This window comes from Scyliorhinus canicula, chromosome 14 (assembly GCF_902713615.1).
Source record: "Scyliorhinus canicula chromosome 14, sScyCan1.1, whole genome shotgun sequence".
Lineage (NCBI taxonomy): Eukaryota > Metazoa > Chordata > Chondrichthyes > Carcharhiniformes > Scyliorhinidae > Scyliorhinus > Scyliorhinus canicula.
Genome location: NC_052159.1, coordinates 69255516 through 69267520, shown reverse-complemented (window position 1 = coordinate 69267520; position 12005 = coordinate 69255516). Strand labels below are relative to the sequence as shown.

The 12005-nt window shown below is 42.9% G+C and overlaps 1 protein-coding gene across 2 annotated transcripts in view; it reads left to right on the top strand.

Moving 5' to 3' along the window:
• The window catches only part of mrps9 (mitochondrial ribosomal protein S9), a 151408-nt gene that overhangs the window by 118004 nt on the left and 21399 nt on the right, over window positions 1-12005 (top strand). For both annotated transcript variants that reach the window (XM_038817816.1, XM_038817817.1), the window contains exon 7: window positions 7486-7561. In XM_038817816.1, coding sequence (XP_038673744.1) covers window positions 7486-7561 — 76 coding nt within the window. The remainder of the gene's footprint in view (window positions 1-7485; window positions 7562-12005) is intronic.

Here is a 12005-nt window from a genome sequence, read left to right as displayed (position 1 = left end):
TTTCAAAAGAAAGATCCAGCCTGTTCATACTTTCCTGAAAGTTATAACCTCTGAGTTCTGGGGTTGGCTTAGTAAATCTTTTTACACCCTCACCAGTGTGTCTATACCCTTTTAGCAACCAGAGTTGTACACAATACTCCAATTGTAGTTTAATAAGGGTTCAGAAAAAGTTTAGCACAACTTTTCTACTTTTGAACTCTATCCCACTAGAAATAAACCCAAGTGCTGGCTAAATTGTTATATTTAGTTAATATTATTGGAAAATAAAAAGTAAACTTTCCTTGTGGTGGGTGTTTGCATTAATAAGTTGTCATTGGGGCAGCAGATGTTTTATTTCGTGGGATGTGGACATCACTGGCAATGTCAACATTTGTTGCCTATTCATAATTGCCCTAGAGAAAATTGTGCTCGCCGAATTCTTGAACTGCTGATGTGGTGTATGTACATCCAAAGTACTGTTGGGAAGTGAGTTCCAGGATATTGACCCAGTGAAGGTGAAGGAATGGTCATATACTTGCAAAGTGTATGGCTTGGACTGTTAGTTGCAGGTGATGGTGTTCCCATGTATCAGCTGCCCTTGTATTTCTAGTAAGTAGGGATCATGGGTTTAGAAGGTGCTGTCAAAACAGTCTTGGTGAATTGCTGCAGTGCAACTTGTATGCAGAACATAAAAACTGCTGCCACTTTACAATGGTGGTGGGGGAATGAATGAGTTGGGTGGCAATCAAGTGGGGGCTGCTTTGTCCTGGATTGGGTGGAGCTTCTTGAGTGTTGCTGGAGCTGCACCCATCCAGGCAAGTGGAGAATATTCTATTGTGTTTCTGACTGGTGTCTTACAGATGGTGGACAGGTTTGGATGGTCAGGATACGGGTTACTCGCCTCAGAATTCCCAGTCTCTCATATCTTGTTGAATGGCTCAATGGACCAAATAGCCTATTCCTACTCCTATGTTCTTATGGGATATGGGGACAGTGCAGGAATGTGGTAGTGAGGTAGATGACCAGCCATGATCTAATTGAATGGCAGAGCAGGCTCAATAGCTGAATGGCCTACTCCTGCACTAATGTTCCTATGTTATTATAACAATCTTTATTAGTGTCACAAGTAGGCTTACATTAACACTGCAATGAAGTTACGGTGAAAATTCCCGAGTCGCCACGTTCCGGCGCTTGTTCGGGTACACAGACGGAGAATTCAGAATGTCAAATTCACCTAACAAGCACATCTTTCAAGACTTGGGAGGAAACAGGAGCACCAAGCAGAAACCCATGCAGGCACGGGGAGAACATGCAGACTCCGCACAGACAGTGACCCAAGCTGGGTATTGAACCTGGGACCCTGGCGCAGTGAAGCAACAGTGCTAATCACTGTACAGTCGTGCCACCCATAGTGGGGGATTCAGTGATGGTAATGTTATTGAATGTCAAGGGGGGAGATGATTAGATTCTATCTTGTTGGAGATGGTCATTACCTTATGTGGCCTGAATGTCATTTATCGCTTATCAGTCCAAGCTTTAATGTTGTCCAGGCCTTGATGTATATGAGCACAGGCTGCTTCAGTGTCTGTAGAGTTGTGAATGGTATAATAACAGTCATCAGCGAACATCCCCACTTCTGACAGTTAATGATGGAAGTAAAATCATTGATGAAGCAGCTGAAGATGGTTGGGCTTAGTACAGTACCCTAAAGAATTCCTGCAGCGATTTTCCCCATCATTGGGGATGGGAATATTTGTGGAGTCATCTCTTCGGGTTTGTTGTTTAGTTGTCCACCACCATTCACTAATGGATGTGGCGGAACTACAGAGCTTTGATCTGATCCATTGGTTGTAGGATATCTCTGTCCATCACGTGTTGCTTCCATAGCTTGACACTTAATTCTTGTAGTGGGACTTGAACACCACGATCTTTTGACTCGGACGCGAGATGCTATCGAATGAGCAGTGACTGACCCATTACAAGGATGACTCAATTCCTTGAGAGCCTAATCATCTACTGCGTGCCTATATGCTTTATGGTATAGAATAGAATAGAATTTATGGTGCAGAAGGAGGCCATTCGGCCCATCGTGTCTGCATCAGCCCTTGGAAATAGCATTCTACTTAAGCCCACACCTCCACCCTATTCCTGTAACCCAGTAACGGTACCTAACCTCTTTGGACACCAAGGGCAATTTAACATTGCTGATCCACCTAACCTACACATCTTTGGACCGTGGGAGGAAAGCGGAGCACTCTGAGGAACCCACACAGACACAGGGAGAATGTGCAGACTCCACAAAGACAGTGACCCAGCCAAGAATCGAACCTGGGACCCTGGAGCTATAAAGCAACTGTGCTGACCACTGTGCTACCATGCTGCCCACAAATTTGGCAGGACATTATTAGCAATACATTGTTATTCAAATTTAAGGTTTCTTGACATTCTAGGTTGCAAATTGTATCAGATCAAATTATCCCTTTAATTTGGGTAATTTTTCTTGGATTTTTATTAGCCTGTATTAAAAGAGCTAGTTTTATTTTGGAGGAAGAAGAGTAAGAGGAAACCCATTCTGGTGTAGTTCTATATTTGAGAAAGTTTGCTTTTGCTGCTTCATTTTCTGTTGCAAGCAATAAAGATGCTTTAAAGATTACATGTATCCATTATTATAATACATTCATAAATCCTTTCCACCCTTTTTTATGAGGAACAGCAGGAGTTCCTCATGTTTCGAAATTTACCCATGGCCACCACACCATTTGGTTGGTTATATGATTCCATGGCAGTGAAAATATCCTCCCATTATCCACTAGTTTTCTTAGCTGTTAATGTTAGGTGCCAGTACTTGCTTTGAGGTCCGATCATTTACTCAAGAACTGGATTGTGCAATCTTGTGAAATTCTAACCTTCAGTAGCTTTGCCTTTCCAGTTCCATCATCACCATTTTGTTTTGGTTGCTTCATGTAAGGTGATTTGTTTTAAAGCATCCTTGTGAGCACCAGAGAGGGCAACACGGTGGGTTAGCCCTGCTGCCTCACAGCGTCAAGGTCCCAGGTTCGAACCCGGCTCTGGGTCACTGTTCGTGTGGAGTTTGCACATTCTGCCCGTGTTTGTGTGGATTTCACCCCCACAACGCAAAGACATGCAGGCTAGGTGGATTGGCCACGCTAAATTGCCCCTTAATTTGAAAAAATGAATTGGGTACTCTAAATTTATATTTTAAAAAAATACTTGTGAGCACCAGATTATCACCCCAATAGATTTGTTTGCTCCCGATGAGAGAAATTGCTTTTCAACTGGATTCTTCTTGGGTATGTTGGGACTTGCCTATACATATGTTTTTGTTCTTTAAATGGTGATTTGTCACCGCGGCAGCTTTCAAATACCTCCTTGGAACTTTAAAAATGTTGATAAATGATACTGATTCAGACACACTTTTATTTGCCTTGTGAGGAATTGCCATGCCATGTGTTAGTAATTTCTGTCTTGGAGCACTAATTTGTAATTTCAACACTTTACAATCTATTAATTTTCCACAGAAACATTAAGTTACTTCATCTCAGCAGTTTCTGGGGTTTCTTGCGAAAACAAGGTAGCTTGAAAATATCCATATTCCCGTTCCTACACCCATAACGGTGCCTTGTGACATGATTCTTTTTGGAAACTGTTCATGCATCAAAGTATTCTTCCTCCCTTGAATATTAGGTTATGTCGTTGCTCATCTCACCCAGGCAAATGCGTTGCCTGCTGTGCCCAGCAATGAATCATTGACACTGACGTTGTAATTTAATTTGCTGCAGCGTTGATCCTGTTCTGCACAACAATGCCATCTGGTGTTTTCTTAGGATGGGAACTGCAGTCAGAATGATGCCAAATTCAGAAATGACTTAAAGGTGATCTATTGGGCCCAGTGCTGCTCAACATTGCACATCAACATTGCACATATCTGACTAATTGCAGTAATCGGTAGCAATAGACCCTAAAACGCATTAATATCACTAACAAGTGAAAATCGTTGCTAAAAATGTTTTATTCTGAAATTCACATGATGGTTATACGTAACCTTACTTTATGGGGTTTATTTTAGTCAACATTACGCCGATGGGCACACTGAGTGAAAGTTGCATTTTTTTCCAACCATTTTCTCTGATAACTCTAAGAAATCATCGAGTTGACAAATGGGTGACATATTTTGGTTTGGCTTTTTTTTCATTCCTCATTAACTTAGTCTAAATGCAAGATTAATATGTATTATATAGCATTGAAGCAGAATATTTTGAACAATAGAACAAGAGTTTCAACTGCAATATTTTGCCTTATGGACCCTAATTTTTGAATGGAGTAGATGGCAATCGGCTAACGTGGTCAATTTCCAAACTGTCCAGCAATTGTGATGTAATTCACTCCTGCCTTCTCTCTCCCCGCCCCCTCAAAGCTTGCTGCTGATGAATTGCAAGAGTAAATTATTTTTTGCTGCTGCTTGTCCAGGGTGCACTTTTTGTTTTGGAGCTTGATATGCCCCTGTTTTAGGAATCAATCCTTTGTTAATCCAGCAAGATTTACCAAGAACAGCTTTATAGTGGCGCAGGCCTCCACACTGTTCGAGGAAGTACTGACAGCAGGAGGAATGGAGAAGGGGGTGGTGTTGGCAATTTATGAGCCGATTCTGGGAGAAAAGAAGGCACTACTGGAGGGGATTAAGGCAAAGTGAGAAGAGTTGGGAGTGGGCATGGAGGAGGGGTTGTGGTGTGAGGTGCCCAGGAGGGTAAATACCTCAACTTTGTGCGTGAGGTTGGGGCTGATACAGCTGAAAGTGGTATATAGGGCGCACCTCACAAAGGCGAGGATGAGCCGACTCTTTAAGGGGGTAGAGGATGTTTGTGAACGATGTGAGGGGGTCCCCTCGCAAACCACGTTCGTATGTTTTGGTCCTGTCCAAAGCTGGAGGGGTATTGGAGGGAGGTGTTCCGGGTAATTTCGAAGGTCGTACATGTGGTAATATTTGATAAAATATTAAGACATGCTGCTGTGCAGAGAGACCTGGGTGTCCTAGTGCATGAGTCGCAAAAAGTTGGTTTACAGGTGATTAAGAAGACGAACGGAGTTTTGTCCTTCATTGCTAGAGGAATGGAGTTTAAGACTAGGGAGGTTATGCTGCAACTGTATAAAGTGTTAGTGAGGCCACACCTGGAGTATTGTGTTCAGTTTTGGTCTCCTTATCCGAGAAAGGACGTACTGGTGCTGGAGTGTGTGCAGAGGAGATTCACTATGTGTGGGTGGATGGTGGATTCCTGAATCCTTTTCTTTGATGTTTGTATTTAAAATGTTGGGGGTTGGTGGGAGGGAACAATTGTTGGCCAGGGGATTAACATTGTATTTGTTACCATTGATTGTTTGTTGGTGGGTATAAGTTTGGATGAAAATGTGAAAAAGGAGAATTTAAATCTTTTTTTAAAATATGTTGGATTCAACCCCAAGTCCTAGAGCTTGCAGGCAGTTAAGGTGCCCATGCCCTTGTTTGAACCGCTGGGGTACGCCAATGGGACTTTCCCTGATTCACTCACAACTGCTATGATGAAGACCGGATATCACTGAACATTGCTATAAACGTCTGGGTTCCCTGTTTTTAAGTCATGATCTCCCTGTACTCTTCCCAGGCACAGACAGACAAAGGTTACAGCAGGAGACCGAGCAATACTGACTTTTTTCTGCCATGGGGAATTTCTGTCACATTTTGTATTATACCTAAAGCAGGTCAATGGGAAAAGAATGGTTACGGGCCAAGTTCTGAAAAGTGGGATTTTCGTAGATTTAGTGTAGTCTTGTTGGTGCAAACCCGATGGGCCAAAGGGTTTCTTCTGTATTGTATTGGCTCTGTGACTCTGAATTCTGAGGCTTTGCTGGGAATGAAGACTAACACAATTTTGAAAGCGAATAATGCCTCTAATTTACTATTACTATATTGTCGGAAAACTAAACTTGTAAATAAAATATATTAGGGAGATTGATTATAATAAACAAAGCAATTCAAAAAAAAGGACTTGCCAAGAGCACTGTTGCCATCTGAGGGTAACCTAGATTCCACTTCAAATCAGAGTTTTTGTTTGCGTGAGTAGATTGGTTTCAGAGGACAATGGAAGTTGTGAAGACTTCCAAGTCTTTGACATTAAGAACAGTTGTAGGAAAGAGCAGAATTATCGGACGCTGGCACCCTGGGAGGGCTGCTGAAAAGTTGGAGAAACATTTGAGGAATTGAATGAAGGGGAAAACTGAGTGAGATGGAGCCTGGCAACAAGTTCCAACTAGCAATAGATCTTCCAAGGAAATGCTGACTGGCTGTAAGTCAGCGATCGCAGCAGCACCATCACCATTAAAGAAGATAAGAAATAGGAACAGGAGAACCATACGGACTGTTGAGCCTGTTCCATCGTTCAGTATGATTGATAATGGCTGATCTTGGACTTCAGCTCCACTTTCACACCTTTCCCCCTTCCCATATCCTTTGATTCCTTGACACACAAAACTCTGTCTATCTCGGCCTCAAATAAGGCAATGGCATAGTGGTATTGTCACTTTGACTGGTAATCTAGACACCCAGGCCCAGGTTCAAATCCCACTACTGCAGATGGTGGAATTTGAATTTAATAAAAATTTGGAATTAAAAGTCTAATGATGACCATGAAACCATTGTCGATTGTTGTAAAAATCCATCCAGTTCACTAATGTCCTTTAGGGAAGGAAATCTGCTGTCCTTACCTGCCCTGGCCTACATGTGACTTCATATCTACAGCTATGGATGGATCTTTCTTGCTTGGTTTTTGTTTTTCAATGGAATGTATTTTGTTGAATATTTTGATTTGTTTCTTTAAATATTTTCCACTGTTTATTTACAGCCAGACCTTTTAGTCTATTTACCAAATTAACTTTGGCCAGCATTCCCCCTGTACCAATGTAGTTGGCTTTGTTTAAGGTGGATTCTAGTTTCTGATTGGGGTATGTCATTCTCAAACATAACACTTCATCTGTCACAGTGGATCCCACTCAACCTTGGTGCATCATTTGAAATTACACTTTGTTAAGTTTGTACATTTATTATCAAAAATCTTACTGGTGTGTTTCATTCACACTCCTAAACGCTTTCAATTAAAATTGCTAATGATCTCATCAAGTTACTGAATTTTTTAAATTAACATCCTCCCTACCTGTCTCTGAGACACATAACTATTTTCTGTGACAGTTGATTTGTGGGTTTTAAATATCATCGCAGTTTTCTTCCCACAGTGTATCTAAGTAGTTAGTAATGAGTAGGTTAACATTTTTTATCTAGCAAAGGAATTGGAAAAATCCCTTGCCTTTAAAATCTTGAATCGCGATCCCATGCCCAAGCTACAACTCCAATAATATGTGTTTACATATAGAGAAATGTAATTACAAACTTGAATAAGATGGTTTTTTGCTATCACTGGATTAGGTAGAATCACTGAATTTTCATCTTTTCTCCAATAGAAATTTAGTTGGAAGTAGATGGTTGATAAAGGAAGAACTGGAAGAAATGCTGGTCGAACAAATTTCTCACCATGATGTGAGTAATCGTGTTTTATGGGTTATATGTTACTTAAAACATTTGGCCTTTGCAGTATGAAGCAGAATTGCAAAAAATGTCACTGGATTTTCTTGTACGTTGTTTCTTTCGAAAGTTGAGAATTTGTGATTTTAGTGATTTTAATCTTGTGAAAATCCAACTGGATGCTAACTTTAGGAACTAGTGCAAGTTTGGAGGGGGAAATAATTTCCAGAAAATTAATGGAATGTAGCTTTTGGCAACTTTGGAAAAATCCTGTCCATCTTTTCATTCAGGCTGAAGTTAAGGTTACAGAGTTTATATACATGTTGAGTTTTCTCTTGATTACCACAGCTGATCAAATGATCCAGAGGATCTCAAATATTTACTTGAAGTACTTTAAACTTGTGTGTCTACCATAATCTAATTCATAAACATTTAATGAGGGTCTTTAATTCATTCAGACTAATTTCAAAACAATTTAACTATGTGACAAAGTGGATATCTGTAATGTTGAATAAAGCCACCTTGTTGGTAGTTTCCAATGAGCTTTCTGAAGGATTAACTTGAACTCTTATTGGAATCAGGCTCTGAAACAGCAATCTGCCATTGACTAAAGGCTAAAAATATTCCTGTCTTGAATTTAAATCTTTGAATTGATTTTGGACAATATTTTTATTTGTCCTTATTCAGCCCATCCATAATTGTCTTGTCTTTCACAAAAGAACACGAAGCACACTTGCTTAACTTTAAAGAAAACTAGTGTTAAGATGATAGTTATTTTTCTCCTCCCGTCTCGGAAAATTTCCATCCCACTGCCCTGGCTCAAATCTATGGTTCCCCCGAATTGGCATTTCCCGTGACCCTGCTCCCAACCCGAAATGCTGGCGAAACTGCCTCAAATTCTCAACAAAACTATTACTACCGGGCTCCCTGAATATTTCCCTGGGGCCGCGGCAGCGGCACTGTTGCCCGTGCCTTTAATCCAGACCTTCAAACTCTCCTCCACCGGGAGTCAACCCCTCTGACCCAGCTCCGTACCTTCTCCACATTTGCCGCCCAGTAATGATACACCAGGTTTGGAAGACCCAAACCCCCTGCCTGCCTTCCTCTCTGTAGTAGCACCTTTCTAATTCTGGCCACCTTCCCTCCTCATATGAATGAGGTAATCATCCTTTCACTCTCTCTAAAAAATGCCTTTGGCAGGAAAATCGGCAGGCATTGGAAAATAAACAGAAATCTCGACAACGTATTCATTTTAACCGCCTGTACCCGACCCGCCAGTGACAGAGGGAGACCGTCCCGCCTTGCAGATGTTGTAGCCTTCGCCTCGTTGATCACCTGAAGGCGGATCCTGTTGGGATGGAATCAACATCTCCACCCTGCGTCCTGGCTGGGATTCTTGACTCTTCAGAAGGTCAAATTTGAACTGAGGGGAAGGATGGAGGGGTTGTACAATTCATGGGCGTTATTCATTATGCACTTTCGAGAATTGGATTACATCGAACATTAGAGGGGTTGGGGGGAGGCTGGGAGGTTTGTGGGGGAGGGGGACTGCATGTGTTAATGGTGACTATGGGTGATTCCTCATTCGTTTTTGTTATTTGTTTATGTTAACATGCGGGCTGCTGTTTGGGGGTTTGGTGGGAGGATGGGATTGTTATTGATCTGGGGATTGACATTGCATTTGTTACTGATTATTGTTTATTGTTGGTGGGTGTAAATTTGGGAGAAAATGTGAAAAAGGAGAATAAAAATATATTTTTTAAATATATAGTTTGAAAGTGTTTAGCATGTGTCAATACTTGAATGAAATGTTTACATATAGATCTTGGTGTGTGTGCAAACTGGTTAGTCAAACAACTGAACAATGCTACTTAAACAGCCCTTTGGCCTGTAATTAGGTTAATTCCATTTTTACACTAGCTTAACAAGGACGCTAATGAAGAATTAAGCACAGTCTTTTTCTCTTCCTTTGCTGTCACTTCTCCAGCCATTCAAGGCATTGCTTGTAGATTGTTGGTCTAGAGGGACTGGCTGTTTCTTTTTAATAATTAAATGTTTACTGCTGTGCAGTTGATTATATGCTTCCATGTGTCCATGCTCCTTGTTTCTATTGCATAACATTGTCACAGAATCTATTACCATGTAAAATAACCAATATTTTTTAATTACAGATTAATAATGACACTAGAGATTTAATTTTATTTTTTATAAAGAGATGCCTGTCTGAAGTATGTGTCTTACCATTTTGACTTCTGGTTATTTCTAAGTTTGTAACCTTTTTAAAAATATTATGACAATATTACAATCACAAGAAAAGGAATTGTACCTTTCTGGCAAAGCATCTCTGCAGTGGGGACTTCCGGCGGCGGCTATGGCGGAGTACATCGCACATTTGGTGGCAACTGCTCTGGTCGGACTTTTGGACCTTTCCCCCGGAATTTTTTCTGGTTTTAAACGGTGGCTTTGAAAGCTGAGGCAATTGGGCACCGTTTCCACATATTAGTGTATGGACCAAAGGACCAGAAGTGCACGAAATGTGAAATAAGAAATTAGTGTTGAAGCTGCAGCGGGAGACAGCATGGCCAAGGGCCGGACCCCTGGGGTGGCGGCGCAGCGACCAACAGAGCAGGTGATGCAGGTCATCCAGGATGGTTTTGCCAAACAGAAGCGGGAATGTTTGGACCCGATCAAAGAATCGATCGATCGGCTAGAGCATGGATTGGACGCCCAGGATCGTGCGATTCAGGAGGTGGAGAAGGCGCTGGTTGAACAGGAGGAGCATCAAACCAGTAGAGCTAGAAGTGGGGATGCTTCGGGAACAGCAGAAAAGGCTCCTGGAGAAGGTGGAGATCCTTGAGAACCGGTCCTGCCGGCAGAATTTAAGAATTGTCGGGCTCCCGGAGGGGACTGAGAGAGCAGATGCTGGGGCATACGTAGCGGATATGTTCGAAAAACTGCTGGGGGAGGGGGCATTCCCCCGATCGTTGGAGGTGGACAGGGCGTACAGAGGGCTTGCAAAGAAGCCGCAAGTGGGGGACCCTCCGAGGGCAATGGTGGTGAGATTCCATCAGTTCCTGGACAAGGAATGCATTATTCGGTGGGGCAAGCGAACGCGGAGTTGTAAGTGGGACAACAGCATCCTGCGGGTGTACCAGGACCTGAGCGTGGAGGTGGCGAGGAAGAGGGCAGGCTTTAACCAAGTCAAGTCTATTTTCTTCAGGAAGCAGGTGAAGTTCGTTCTGTTGTATCCAGCGCATCTTTGGGTCACGCATGAGGACCAGCATCACTATTTTGAGTCGCCCGATGAGGCGCTGCACTTTGCTAAAAGAAAAGGACTGGTGGGGGTCTGAGAACTCTCAAACTTTGAGACATCTTGTTGGCCTATATTGGGCCCCTTTTTTAGCTTTTTTCCCCTTGTTTTTTGGTTTTGTTTTCCTGCTTTTCAACTGGGTGTGCCTTCTCTTACTATTTCGTGTCTATTTTAGGGGTTCTGTTTAAAAGTAGATTTTTCGTATTTCAGTTCTTTTTCTCGGTGGACGTTGGCAATGTCCCTTTTGTTTTTATTGACGTGCACTTTTGTGGGATGGAGACGTGCCTCAGTGGGTGGTGCTTTTGTTTATGTGTTCTCTTGCTGTTGGGTGTTTGTCTGGGGATTGTTAGATGAGGGCATTTGTTTGTATGAGCGGGGGGAGTGGAGCGAGGGAACAATAGGTGGGAGACCTCTTGGGGGTGGGGGCCACCAAGCTAGCTAGTGGGCCAGGTCAAGTTGAGGAAAGGCTGGATTAATCGGGTTTTCCACTCGGGGCTGGATACAAAGACTTAGAGGGGTTGCGATCTTGGTTAACAAGCGGGTGACATTTGAGGTGGGAAGAATAGTCGCGGATGTGGGGGTCGATATACCATGGTCAGTGGCAAGCTTCAGGGGATGACGGTAGTGCTAGTCAATGTATATGCACCGAATTGGGATGATGGGGATTTTATAAAAAGAGGGTGCTGGGGAAGATGCTGGACCTGGACTCGTACAAGCTGATCATGGGAGGGAACTTTAATATAGTTATTGATCCCGGCCTGGACCGGTCATGCTCGTGAACAGGCAGGGTGCCAGCAATGGCAAAGGAGCTGAAAGGGTTCATGGAGCAGATGGCCGGAGGGGGGGGGGGGGATCCATGGAGATTTAGGCAGCCGAGGGCGAAGGAATTTTCCTTTACTCCCACGTACATAAGGTGTATTCCCAGATCGATTTCTGTGTTTTGGGTAGGGCCCTACTGGCTGGGCTGGTGGATACGGGGTACTCGGCAATCATGATCTCGGACCATGCTCTGCACTGGGTGGACCTGCAGGTGAGTAAGCAGTGCCCGCAATGGAGGCTGGATGTAGGGCTATTGGCGGACAAAGTGGTGTGCGAGAGGCTGAAGAAGTGCATGCTGAATTACCTGCAGTTAAATGATGAGGGGGAGGT